The following is a 13163-nucleotide window of genomic DNA, read 5'->3' as shown; positions in this document are numbered from 1 at the left end:
CTCGTGGCAACATCGCGTAATCACAATAGCGGAACTTAAAAAGCAGTGATGTGGTTGCACCAGGAACTTTTAAAGCAGACGCATGTCTCCGTTCTACCGCAGGTGCCTGGAGAGAGAAAAAAATGAGAAAAAGTTGGCAAAAAAATCCCAAAATGGCTTAGGAAACTAATATTAAGAATTAAATTTGAAATTAAATTTCAAAAACTATGTAAAAATCCCTAAAATGGTTGACAGTGGCCAAAAAAGATGAATTCCCTAAAATTGCCTCTAACCCAGGTAATTCATGTGGTGTTTTTGTTTGTTAGTTTTGTTTGTTTCAATTGTGGTTTGTTGTTGACTTGTTTTTAAATTTGAGTTCCAACATCATTAATTAAGTCTTAAAAAGTCTTAAATTTAACTTGCCTTGAGCTGTAGGAACCCTGGATATCGATTGCTAGGTACCGGGTACCATATTGTTTTAAATGTGAAAGGTACCCACCTTTACTCTGGGGTGGTAAAAATAACAACAATTTTCACTGAGCTGAAGTGAAACCCATGATAAGATCCCAACCGTGATCACAGCCACAGGTGTCACTGCCATAATGACACCTGTCCACCAAAGCTGGACAACATCTGAACCTTGTTCCTCTGGGTCAGGTGGGGGTCATGGGTGCTGGTGGTTAGTCCCATTTAGACGGAACATTTACAGAGCTTTAATCTGGATCACCGTCTCATCCTGGATGGAATAATTGAAACATCAGACGTCTCTGTTTTGACTCTCCTGATGCCTCGTTAGAGCCGCTGGGACTTCAGTTTGAGCTCGCCGCCTCCTTATTTAGCCCCAGATCTGATGGTGGAGCTCTTTGTCTGCATTCAAACGTATAATTACATTGTACAGCGTGTATAGGGTTCCAGTGAAGTTAAACGGGGGCTTAGGTAAACAAGTAGTTTGGTAAGTGATCCCCTGGCTGCACACAGACACATGTACACAGTGACACACAGGCAGGAGCAGCTGCAGGGGCCGGCCGGCCATAATGGCATAACTGTGGAGTCTGAGTGACACATAGCAGGCCTGATGGGTAACAGAGAGCCATCACACACACACACACACACACACACACACACACACACCCTCCCTCCCTTTGTCTCCCCTCTCCTCCTCTGTCTGCCGGTTTCCGAGCGTCGCTGTGAAACAGATGCTTTTTCACACTGTCAGACCTCATTTAAATAGAGCATGGGGAAATGAGGATATAGAAAACAAAAGGGATATTAATATTTATTCTATTAGCTGAAGTGCTTAGGTCTGTGATTTTCCCCCTGTGTGCGCGTGTGTGTGTGTGTGTGTTTGTGTGTGTGTTTATGGAGCTGTGCGCTGAGGCTCTGCTGGCTCTATGATGGATAGCAGGCAGTAATTATAGATGGGAAAACTGCTGAGGATGGCACTACGGGCCAGGCAGGCAGACACTCCAGCAGCTCAGGGGTTAAGTCTGCTCCTCGCCTCCATCCTCCATCCTCCTCCTCCTCCTCCTCCTCTTCCTCATCCTGGCTTTGTCTCACCCTGTGTCTTCTCTCACATCTCTTCATTTTTTAACTCACCAGCGTCAGGTTTTCAGAGCTTTTGTTTCCTCTCACACGTGGCTCCTTCGTCAGGTTTCTGACGTGTTTCAGGGCCTGAAACCAACTTTCATTTAATGTTTGGAGCCTCTCAGCTGTAATGGTTGAGCTGGAGTCAGAGTTTGGTCAACCCTAGCTAAGCTTTTTCAGCTTTTCACTGTTTTGCTGACCAGAGGAGATTTCTGTCAATCTTACTCTTAAGTTATAGCTTTTTAAACAATTAGAAATAAAAAGTCTGGATCAAATTAGGGATAGTTTTAAAATATTTTAACATTTGTTTCACTCCCTCTGGTTGTGATGTGCCATAACAGCCAGACGCTGTGTGAATGGTCTCTCAAATCTGATTTTTGCCATTAGAATAGAAATAAAATAGAATAGAGTAGAAGAGAAAATATGTTATTTATCCCTGAGGGGAAATTCAGGCGGAGTCACAGCAGCAATCAAGAAAACAAAAGTAAGAAAGTGTATAGAAAGTGCAAAAAGGTCAGTAAGAAAATAGAAAATAAATAAATAAATAAAAATAATAAAATAAAATAAAATTAATTATGATTATTAGTAAAATATTAAAGAGTTAAATAAAATTAAGTAATACAAAAATAAAATAAATAATAAAATAAATAAAACAAAAAACCTTCCATAATCTCACAAAAAAAAAAAAAAACACAGCTGTGAGCAGACAGGAAACAGCAGAGTGAGACTGAACAAAGTGGTGATGAAGTGCAGCTTAGTCCTGGACCCTGTGGAGGTGGAGGCTGACTGGGGAATGATGGACAAGTTGTCGTCTCTGATGAAATCCCTACTATGTGGCGTTTGTGTCCAGAGTTACCTCTGTTAGCCAAAACTCTGGTATTCCCTCTGTTGCTGGGTTAGCACGGCTAGCTCTTCCATCTTATTGGAGATAGATCTTACTTTCCCAATAACGATGGATGGAAGGACAGGTCCATGTCGTCACTTCTTTGCTCACACCTGAGAACCAGCACGTCGTCCTCACCTCCTTCTCCTCAGCCTGCAGGGAACATTGGGCCTAGCACCAGTTAGCATTAACATACTACCGGCTGCTAACATCTGAAATCTTGTGCGTGAACAACACAAACTCGGCTACACGTCAGCTCTCCGGACACACACAGTAACAAATAGAATAAAAACACCATTGCAGACGAAACCAGTTTGGTGTCCATTAACAACAAATGAGACAAAAAGAAATGACAGGATTCAAATATGAGGAGAACTAAAAAGAAAAAACACTGGCACTTAGCAACGGGAAAAAAATCATATTCATAATTTTAAACAAAAATATGAACAAAAGGTGAGAAAGGTGAAAATTTTATCCAGTGAAACTAAACTCAATAGATTATATGCATTTCTTTGTAACACTGAACTCGGCGAAAACAACTTTGCACTTTCAATAAATGGATCTCTGTCTTCAAGTCTGCTAAGGGTGGGTAGGTTTTGAGTTTTAGCCGGCAATGTCCGTCTTAATTCTCATGTAATCTTGGCGTGTACAAGCAAGCAAATGTAGAGATATAAATCCTCTTTTATCATGTTTATATTGATTTTAAGGTAAAGACCTCCGCGAGTTAGTTTCAGGTCAGTATTGGAAAATCAAAATTCTCATCAAGTGTTTTTGTCTTATTTTTGATACAAAGGGCCTTTTTAAACTTAATATGAGCCACATTCACCTGACCTGTCCAAAAAAAAGTCTTGTTTCAAGTTATTTAATGATAAAAATGAGGTCTGAAATTCTTGTAATAAGTTGAAGAAAAATCTGCCGATGGAAGAAGAGAAAAGTTACTTGTATTGAGACATTTTTCTAGTTTTTAGAAAATTTTTGAGCAAAATTCTCTTGCAGATATTTTTGCTTTTTAAAAGCAATTCAGACCTCATTTTTATCTTTAAATAACTTGAAACAAGACATTTTCTGGACTGATCCGTTGAATGTGGCTTAAATCGAGACTAACACAAACATTTTTACTTCAAATACGACAAAAACACTTGGTAAGAGTTTAGTTTTTTGCCGTGTGACAACTGCAGAGCACTTTAAAGACATGATTTTGAGTTTACAGCATGTCCAGTTAAAAAATGTGAGCTCACTCAGGGTGTCTTTGGCTCAAAATCTTACTGGCATTAATATCAGAGACTCTCCAGGTGTAGACGATCATTCAGTTGTTTCAAAGCAGCACAAACATCAAATGTAAAATCTGATTTTAATGTGTATTTTTCATTTTCTAAATTTTATCCTTTCTTTGTTAATACCGGAGGATCCTGAGCTCATTATCATTCTGCTTTACTTACTGTAAGTTCCTCAGACAGAGTGGGCTCAGTGCCCACAGTGTAACTGCATGTGATATCCCTGTTTTACTGTCTTTTCCTCCCCCTCCCTCCCTCCCTCCCTCCCTCCCTCCCTCCCTCCCTTTTACTCTCTTTCTTGCCTCTTTTACTCCTTCTCTCAGTCTCTCTGTAAATGTGCTGACTCCTCCTGGTTTTGGCCCAGCAGAGAGCTCTCTAATAGGCCCCAGAGACATCCCAGCATTCCTTAAATCAAGTGGAAAATTGTTAACTTGGTGTGGGATAAAGATGTTCTGTCCACTTTAGCTTTTTTCCCCTCCTCTCTGTCCGTCCGTCGCTCTGTCTTTTTATGAAAATGAGGATGTATGATGGAGCGTCTGGGAGTGGACTCAGCTTTTTACAGTCAATTTCTCCCACACTTTCTGTTCCCCCGCGCTGAAAGTGCTCCAGCTTTCTGAACTCGCGTCATAAAAACCGTACGAGGCTGCGGAGCAGACCTCTGTGACACTTCCTGATCAGGGGGAATCATTGAATTTGGCACAAACGCAGCTTTTACACTCAGGATTTAAGGTTTGCGCATCGTAATGTGATGGGGGGTTTTCTTTGGGATTAGCTCTGCAGATGTTGAGAACAGAAACGTGAACAAGATGAGAGAGATCTTTGATTTTCAGCAGGGTACACTTCAACTGTAAGGGAAAAAAAGAGAAAAAATAAAAACAGGAAACCAGATTTTTTAAGAATGTATTTGTAAATTATGAAAATGGGTATTTGTTCAATCAAAAAAGTTCATCTGAAAACTTAAACATAACCTTTGTTGGTGATGACAGAGGTCAAAGGTTTCCTGTCAGTCTTCTCCAGGTTTCCACTCTGTAGCTAATATTTTGGTCCATTTCTCGGTACAGGTCTCCTCTAGAGCAGTGATGTTTTAGGGCTGTCGCTGGGCAACACTGACTTCAACTCCCTCCACAAGTTTTCTCTGGGTTTGAAGTCTGGAGACCGGCTCAGCCACTCCAGGATCTTGAAATGCTTTTTACGGAGCCACTCCTTCACTGCCGGAGCGGTGTGTTGGGATCATTGTCGTGCTGCTCCATCTTCAATACTGATGAAGGAGGTTTTGGCTTCAAATCTCACCATACACGGCCCCGTTCGTTCTTCCCTCAACTCGGATCAGTCGTCCTGTCGCCTTTGCAGAAAAACAGCCCAAAGTGTGATGTTTCCTCCCCCATGCTTCTCTGTAGGTTTGGTGTTCTTGGGATGAGCTCAGCATTCTTCTTCCTCCAAACACCACGAGTTGAGTTTTGACCAGAAAGTTCTGTAGCGACCTTATGCTGCGGCCACACCGGATGCAAATTGGCGAATTTAAGCGGCGTCACACCTGTGACCCGCCGCGCTTACGCCCGAGGCTGGACTATTTTGACAAGCTGAGGGGCGACACACTGACGCTTTATGTGTGTGCAATTTCATCTCTCAACAAACCTCTACATTCAATCCCTGAGGGGCCTGCTGCCTCTCCCTGGTAATTTACCTCCGATGGCCCTGCCTGGCTGTTCCCTGAGACCTCATCCTCAACCCCTTGACCCATGTTCCCGGAGGTCTCCCTGGGGATAATGAAGGGGTCGAGGAAAGAGAGGAGCACAGAGAACTTGCCGCTGCCCCGCTCCTTTTTTCCTGCTCCTTCCTGCTCACTTTCAGGTAGGTGTCCCTGAGGCTCTCCCATCTTTTACGACAAAACTCCACTGAGGAAAACACAGTCGGACTCAGTGATGACCCGTGCAGGCAAATCCAGCTGGAAACTAATATTTACAGAACTCCCTCAAAACCTGTCTCCTCAGAGACTTTCACCCAAGCCTGCTCCTTTTTTTCTGGTCTCTGTAGAGTACACACGTCATATCCTACAACTCTGGATAATGACACACCGCACGATAATTTTCTCCTCCATCTTCCAGCGGGGTTGGAGTCGGAGCAGGTGGTGGGAGTGTCACACGTCATCAAATCAATGACGTCGGGGGGGAATGTCATCGCTGATTGGCTGCTGCGGCACAGCCTCACGCGAATTTGCGTCGAAACTTTAATATTTTCAACTCGGGTGTAGAGAGGTCTGACGCCCAAAACCCGCCAGACGCTCCATACACGCTGAGCCAAATGCATCCAATGTGCTGTCCAGGGCGAATCTGCATCCAAACGGGTCTTTGCATCGACTTTGTATGTGATCTTGCGAATTGGCATCTGGTGTAGCTGTGGCATTAGACTCAAGGATTATAACAAGGCGAATGACACAACACTCACTCTAGGTTTGGAAAGTTGGATACTTTTTAACCCACTTAACAAAGTGAACGTTTTGTTGAACAGTGACAGTTTTATAGCTGGCGACTTTAGCACAATGTACAAAAATGAAATATAGTATAAGGTACAAACATAAATACCCTTTAAAATAACAAACAAAAATAAAATTGTAGTGAACGTATCCTTTCTGAGAGAGAAAAGCAAAGTTTAGTTTGTCTTTAAGGTCTTCTTGAAGAAAGGAAGTCAAAGTTCAAAGTTCAGTTTGACTCGTGTGCACACAGTCCCTATGACGTCCCCGGTTGGTTTTGTAGCGTGTTGCGTTTTATCTGAGTCTGAGCAATGAGGTGAATGAATGGTCTGAAGTTTGCTGAAGGCAGAACCCACGGCTGGCCACACCATCCGACTGGTCCGTCCCTCAGAGCAATATCCAGTCAGTAAAAATGAAGCCCATGTGAAAGTGCTAGAAGTTGCTGTTCATCGAGAATCTGCTTGAGGCTGGACGCAGAAAGACCAGAACTGATGTACACACCCAGCCATAAAAACAGACTTTTACTGCATTAAAAACATATTTACAGCCTGGTTTGAAAAACGGCTTGGGTCTAAAACGCTGATTTCACTATCACTGTATGGTGAGGTTTTTTTTTTCTGTTTCAACAGTTTAGAAGTTATCAGGGTCGTTTGATTGTCCAATCAGAGGCACAGCTCGGGTCACGTGACTGCCGGGCGCCCTGTAGCTTGAAGAAAAACTCACCGCCGGGGTCAGAGCGAATGTGGCTGCGTCTGTGAATTGGCTTCATTTCACGGTTTCAGGACCCACGTTGCAGATGCTTCATACATGTTTTATAGTCTATGGTCCGTCCACAGGCTCTCTGGTGCTGGCTCGCCACTCAACCCTACAAAGTTCAAAATCAGAGAATTCGGGTCTTAATCCACTACAAGAAAAAACAATCAAAGCTTGTTGTAGCTTCTCGGAGCTTCTCTGCAGGTCATTCATAGTTATTCGATACACCTCTGGGTGCTACTTGGACACATCTTCAGTGATGAACCCGAGGTCATAAGGTGTTTCAGGTCTTTGATCATCAAACACCCTCGCTCGGGCGACCCAGCCGGAGGTGATCAGCCCCCGGCTTGTGTCCAAGTGGCCCGCTACTCCACGGATCCCCCCTCCGGATCCATAGCCATCTTGAGGCTTTCTCCGCAGCCTCTATGATGGTTTTGATGGCTCTTTTGCACAGCTGGCCTTTTACTCCAAGGAGTTTCAGGGTGCGGGACAGTGATTGGCCAGCAAAACCCCGGCACCCCACCTCGACTGGTTCGCAGCGGGCTTTCCAGCCTTTGTTCTGGCCCTCCACTACCAGTTCGGCGTATTTGGCCCTCTTGCGTTCGTTGGACTCCTCCAATCTGTCTTCCCAGGGGACAGTCAGCTCAACCAGGACCACTTGCTTCGTTGACTCTGATGTTAGCACCATATCTGGGCTAAGTGAAGTGGCCGAGATGTGCTCTGGGAACTTGAGCTGTCTTCCCAGGTCGACTTGCAGTTTCCAGTCCCGTGCTGAGGTGAGAAGCCCTCCAAAGGAACTTGGCTGTTGTTGTGCCTTCTCCCCGGCTCTGACGAAGGTGATGGACTTCTTGGGAGTGTTCTGGTACTTGCAGTTGTTGATTGCAGTGCTGACTGTGTCTGCCAGAGCCCTAAGCACCTGGTCGTGACGCCAGCGGTACCGTCCATCCCCCAAGGCCTTCGGGCAGCAACTGAGGATGTGTTCAAGGGTAGCTCTCTTTTGGCACAGCTGGCATGCCGCAGCGTCCGCTAAGATTAGGGATCATTAGGTTCCTCCGTGTAGTTCTGGGATTTTTGCTCCCTGTTCTCATGATTATTTTGACCGCACGGGTCAACAGTTTTCTTCCTGGTGTCCTCGAACAGCTCTTTGGTCTTGGCCATGGTTGAGTTTGGAGTCTGACTGTTTGAGGCTGTGGACAGGTGTCTTTATACAGATAACCAATTCAAACAGGTAACATTAATACAGGTAAGGAGTGGAGGACAGAAGAGCCTCTTAAAGAAGAAGTTACAGATCTGTGAGAGACAGGAATCTTGCTTTTTTGTTGTTGACCAAATACTTATTTTCCCCCATAATCTCTTGTTGTCTCATAGTTGAAGTAAACCTCTGATGAAAGTTACTCTCCTCTTTCTAAGGAGAACTTGCAAAATCAGCAGCTGACTGAATATTTTTTCATCCTACTGTAATTTTCTTCTTGATTCTGATCATAAATGAGACGTACAAACGTGTCTCTGAGGCCGATCACGACCCGACAGGCTCCGTGCTGATGTCAGACACCAAATATACCAGCGACACCACTGACACCAGCAGCAGAGCAGATTCTGGAGTGAAATGCGGCGTCAAAACCGCAGCCCTATAAGATGATCCAGAGAAACATTTGACAGCGAGCTGACCCTGGGCACCCGGGGGTGCAAGAACATGGGTGTGAGGGCGGGTTGAGCGGCTCTGATGGCAGCGAGTCAGAGCTCCAGAGAGAGGAGACCATAGCAGCTCAGAAAATCGATCCTCAGATCCCTCTCCCCTCCAAACACACACACACACACACACACACACACACAGATACACACGCTATTTCTGGATCAATCTGCTCCCCAGTCCCACACACACTCTCTCTCACACACACACACACACTCCTCGCAGCCTGCACCCCAGAGTGAATATAATTAGCTTTTCTGACAGGTGGGAGGGATCGGATCTCGTGGAGAATGAAGCCACCAATTTACACCCGTATTACACTGTCATAGACACTCAGCTGCAAACATGCATGTGAACGCTCCGCTCTCTGCTGCACAATGCTCCGCACAGCGCCGCTCACCCTGACCCAGTTGCACGTTAAAGGAGAGGGCGACAGAAAAAAGTGGTCGTCAAAAGATGAGACACGTCAGGGACTTAATGAAGATCTCTGAACGCCGTCACAGGAGAAACAAACCTCTGAGGGCAGAAAAGTTTAGGATTCAATGTAGAGTTTTCTAGAAAGGATGTAGAGGAGAAAACAAGTGTTTGTTTACTCTTCTGTCACTAACACCTGCTCTGAGTTTAGCTGCTGTTAACTTGAGCCTTTGTTGGAGCTCATAGAGACATAAATGTCCCGAGTAAGACTTTCATCTTACACTGTTTAAATCACGGCACTGAAATGGATCATGAGCATTTAGATTTTCTGTCAAATCAACCAAAAAAAAAACACACTATAAGGTCTCACTAAACTCCACCTGGACTGTTTATAGGCTGCTTGTTTAAAGCTAAAGCTCTGCAGAAACTCAACAACTCTTACAGCGCTCACACTAGAGGACACAAGACCAGGTAAAATTTATGGAACGGTGCAAAAAAGAAAAAAACTGTTGCATTAAAATAGTTCAGAGTACAGGATCTGAAATATTTTGGAGCTAAAAATGTTTGCAGGTCAAAACAGTCACAACAATAAAACCAAAAGATGGATGGCCCATGATCTTAATTTCAAACCAGTGGCGTCCCAGGACCCCCTGGGGTCTACAAACCATAGCTTGGGGGTCACAGATTAATTTAAAACCTATTGTAAAAGTGGGCTACAGCTAGAGATGGCTTCCTTTCACATTTAAGGCCCCGTTTACACGACAACGTTCCATCTGAAATCGCTAAAACGCAGTGAAAAAAATCAGCATTTACACGGAAATGCTGATGGACTAAAAACGATGTAGTAAGCATGCCAGGCCTGTAGATGGTGCTATAACTGTCTTGTCCAGAAGCCGCAGAGTTGAGCCCGTCACCTGGTGTATTGGGGAATACTAAGTGCAGAAGTGGAGCAACAGATGCTCATTTTGTTGAAAGACAGTCAGCAGATTGAGCAGATTGAGCAGCACAAGCACAACACGGTAGTTCGTGACGATCGTAACAACGGGACTGTTGCACTGTTGGACTGTTGAATGCGCGTGAGCGAGGTGGAGTGTGACGTCAGTGTTTCCACTAAAAACGCCGGCACGGCAACGGCGTCGGGAGCGTTTCAGAAAAATCACACTCTGGAGACTGTTTTCAAAAGTTTGCGTTTTCGGTTCAAGCAACGGTATGACGTAGCTTATGTTTGCCGCTGCTGAGAAACAATAGACGAACAACTACAGGAACACGAGAAACAGCTGTGATAATGGCGTTAGACGACTGCTGCTGTTTTTGTAAAGTTAACTTAAGAATCAAAGGAATGCTGACAAGTACGAAGGTCTGCTGACGTCACGTCTGCTCGTCACTTCTGCTGTTCTCACAGCTCCCGCCTCTTCTGCCTCTCTTCCCTGATTGGGGCTGTCAAAATTTAGTCGAGTGAAATCGTTGGTCACTGGAGCCTGGCAAGATGAACCTGCAGGATTTCAGAAACTGAATCAGGCAGGTCCATCTGCTCTGCAAGGTTAGGCTGAAACACCGTTTCCGTGTAAACACAAGGCTGAAACGCAACAAAACTTTTGCGTTTCACCCTAAAACCGTTGTCGTGCAAACAGCCCCTAAAATGATACAGTACTGATGCTCTGTACCTGTCAATCAGTATCACTACTCAACAGTACCAATTTTTGGTACTTTTTTGTGTTCATGTGGTAAAAAATGTTAATTTGTTTAATAATGAAATCTTTAAGTTTTTCAATTTAACATATTTATTTCTCAATAGAATAGGCGCAACAGTTAGTCTGTCTAAAGCCGCGTTTCCACCAAGCAGATGGGTTCAGTTCGTCTCAGTATGGCGCACATTTTGTGGCGTTTCCACTGACTCATCCTGGGACAGATCCCCGAGTAACCGAGACGAGCCGCCCCACTTTTTGGGATCCTTCCGTATGGGTACCAGACTGAACCGATCCGCTCTCTTAAGGTGGAGCTACAACACTGCAGTCCGTTGATTGGTCAAAATAATCGTCACTTACCCCGACAGCAGCTGCATTTCTCCTGGTGGCACACAGACTTCTCTGAAACGAAGCTTGATTGTTCTTTGTATCAAAGAGCTACATGCCAATCACAGAGAGGACGAAATGCTGCATGTCTTCCATCGTTGCTCTTTGTTTACTGTGTCGCATTTTTCTTCTTCGTTGGATTTATTAGCGGGGTAAACTGTGTCACGCTGCTACGGCGTCACGCTGTTGTTAAACAGCTGTGGCTTTTGGCATCCGGCTTACACACCCCCTACCAGGAGAGGGCACAGTTTGCTGTGGAAACGCAAACAGGATCAGGCTTAACTGTACCAAACCGTACTGAACCGAACCGGACTAAATAACAAGGGCTAAACCTATCTTGTCATAATGAGCGGGTCATTGGATAAATGTTGCCTGAAGGGGGTCCATGGTCAGATTGAGAGGTCGTACATGATAAACATTCTCGCAACTAGAAATCCTGTAGTGTGCAGGGCGCTACGAGAGGAACCGAGCATGCTCAGTGTGTAATGTCACGTGTACCTGAGCAAAACCAATCAAGACGTTCGCTGACTCAGCTGACTGACCAAAGAGGAAGTAATAAATCCACCTGTAATTCTTGGGACGACTTTACTCACCTCCAACTAGCGCTGTAGACAGCCCTCTGTGACTTTTTCCACAACCGTTTGCTTCATCCTGTTCATCCGTCATGTTTGTTTACACCAAAGCCACGTGTGACGCAGCCTAAATGTCTGAATGTGACCTGTTTCTGGACCATTCTGTGATTTTATGTCTCTATTTTCTACCTTCAGTGTAAAAAGAAACACACTCTGGTGTGTCCAGACTTCTCTAAGACGGGGACCTGCGCTCGAGGTGCGTCCTGTAAACTCCAGCATCGCCAGCGAGTCAAACGAAGCACCACCACCACCACCACCACCACCTCAGCCAGGAGAGGCCGAGGGAAGGAGCCCGCCAAAAGGTCAGAGCCCACTCCCAGGAAGAAATTCATCCCACTGATCTAAAATTCTTCACCGTCCTGTTTTATGTCCCCTCTCCCTCTGCCAGGCCCCGGCTGTCAGTCGTCTTACCGCAGAGCCCCGAGGCAGACGCAGGGAGGCTGGGGGAGGGCTCTCTGAAGCTGCCCTCCTTCATCTCCCTGTCCAGCTCTCCAGAGGAGGCGGACACACCGGACAGACCGACGGATGGGAGCTCACAGGTTAAAGGTAGGACAATACGATATGACACAAAACAAGAGCCTCTCAACGCCCAACATCCCAACGTCCAAGCATCTGTCCATCTAACACATGAATTCATACACACACACACAGAGTGAGTCTTCTGCACTCTGCGCTTAGAGATGTACAGAAATCAAGGGAAATTTGTGAAACTTTTTTGATATTAACATTTCAGCAACATCCCAGTCCAGTTTCAGGAAGAAAACAGCACGATTTCAGCAACTCGTAAAGTTTTTAATGATTTTTTTGACATTTTAGATACTAAGTGGCATTATGCGGCACTTTTTTTTTTACTTGTCAAAGGCTTTTGACGCAGTAGACAACAAGCGGATTGGGTTCATCAGATTACAAAGACCTCAGTGTGTGCAGGTTGGTGGGATTATGTCGGGTAGACTTTTACCGTCCAAAGGTGTGCCCCAAGGCCACTGTACGGGGTGAATTTTTTCCAACGCGGCCGTTCAGAGGATATTAAGATCGTGAGCTCCCCCAATCAGAGGCACAGCTGAGGGTCACGTGACCAAGAGGCGCCCTATGGCTGTAGGCGAAGCCCTTGCCACTACCAATATGGCCGCTTTAGCCGATCTGCTTCATTTTCTGTTTCAGAAACAGACGGGTGACGTTGGCGAGACTACGTCCATGTTTTATACAGTCTATGGTATAAATACAGTAAAATAAAGTAAAATTAAATAATGACAAAAATAACTAAAATGGGGGGAGGGGGGTCTCTTCCTCAAGACTATAATGTTTTTGATGCAAATTTCCATTTTTTATGACGACAACATCCTACCGTCCTACTGTATTGCTCTGTGCCAAACCCCAGAACAGGCACTGACACAAACAGCTTTTGATTCAAT

General features: G+C 45.0%; 1 protein-coding gene across 1 annotated transcript in view; it reads left to right on the top strand.

The window, feature by feature from the left end:
• zc3h3 (zinc finger CCCH-type containing 3) overlaps positions 1-13163 on the top strand; it is a 93490-nt gene that overhangs the window by 75857 nt on the left and 4470 nt on the right. Inside the window, exons 10-11 of the mRNA XM_074667398.1 lie at positions 11887-12053; positions 12140-12297. Coding sequence (XP_074523499.1) covers positions 11887-12053; positions 12140-12297 — 325 coding nt within the window. The remainder of the gene's footprint in view (positions 1-11886; positions 12054-12139; positions 12298-13163) is intronic.

Source organism: Halichoeres trimaculatus, unplaced genomic scaffold (assembly GCF_033239565.1).
Source record: "Halichoeres trimaculatus isolate MK-OKI-2021-1 unplaced genomic scaffold, fHalTri1.1 fHalTri1_scaffold_4, whole genome shotgun sequence".
In the NCBI taxonomy this organism is placed as follows: Eukaryota; Metazoa; Chordata; class Actinopteri; order Labriformes; family Labridae; genus Halichoeres; species Halichoeres trimaculatus.
The sequence above is the reverse complement of the archived record's forward strand: the minus strand, read 5'-3'. Positions and strand labels throughout refer to the sequence as shown.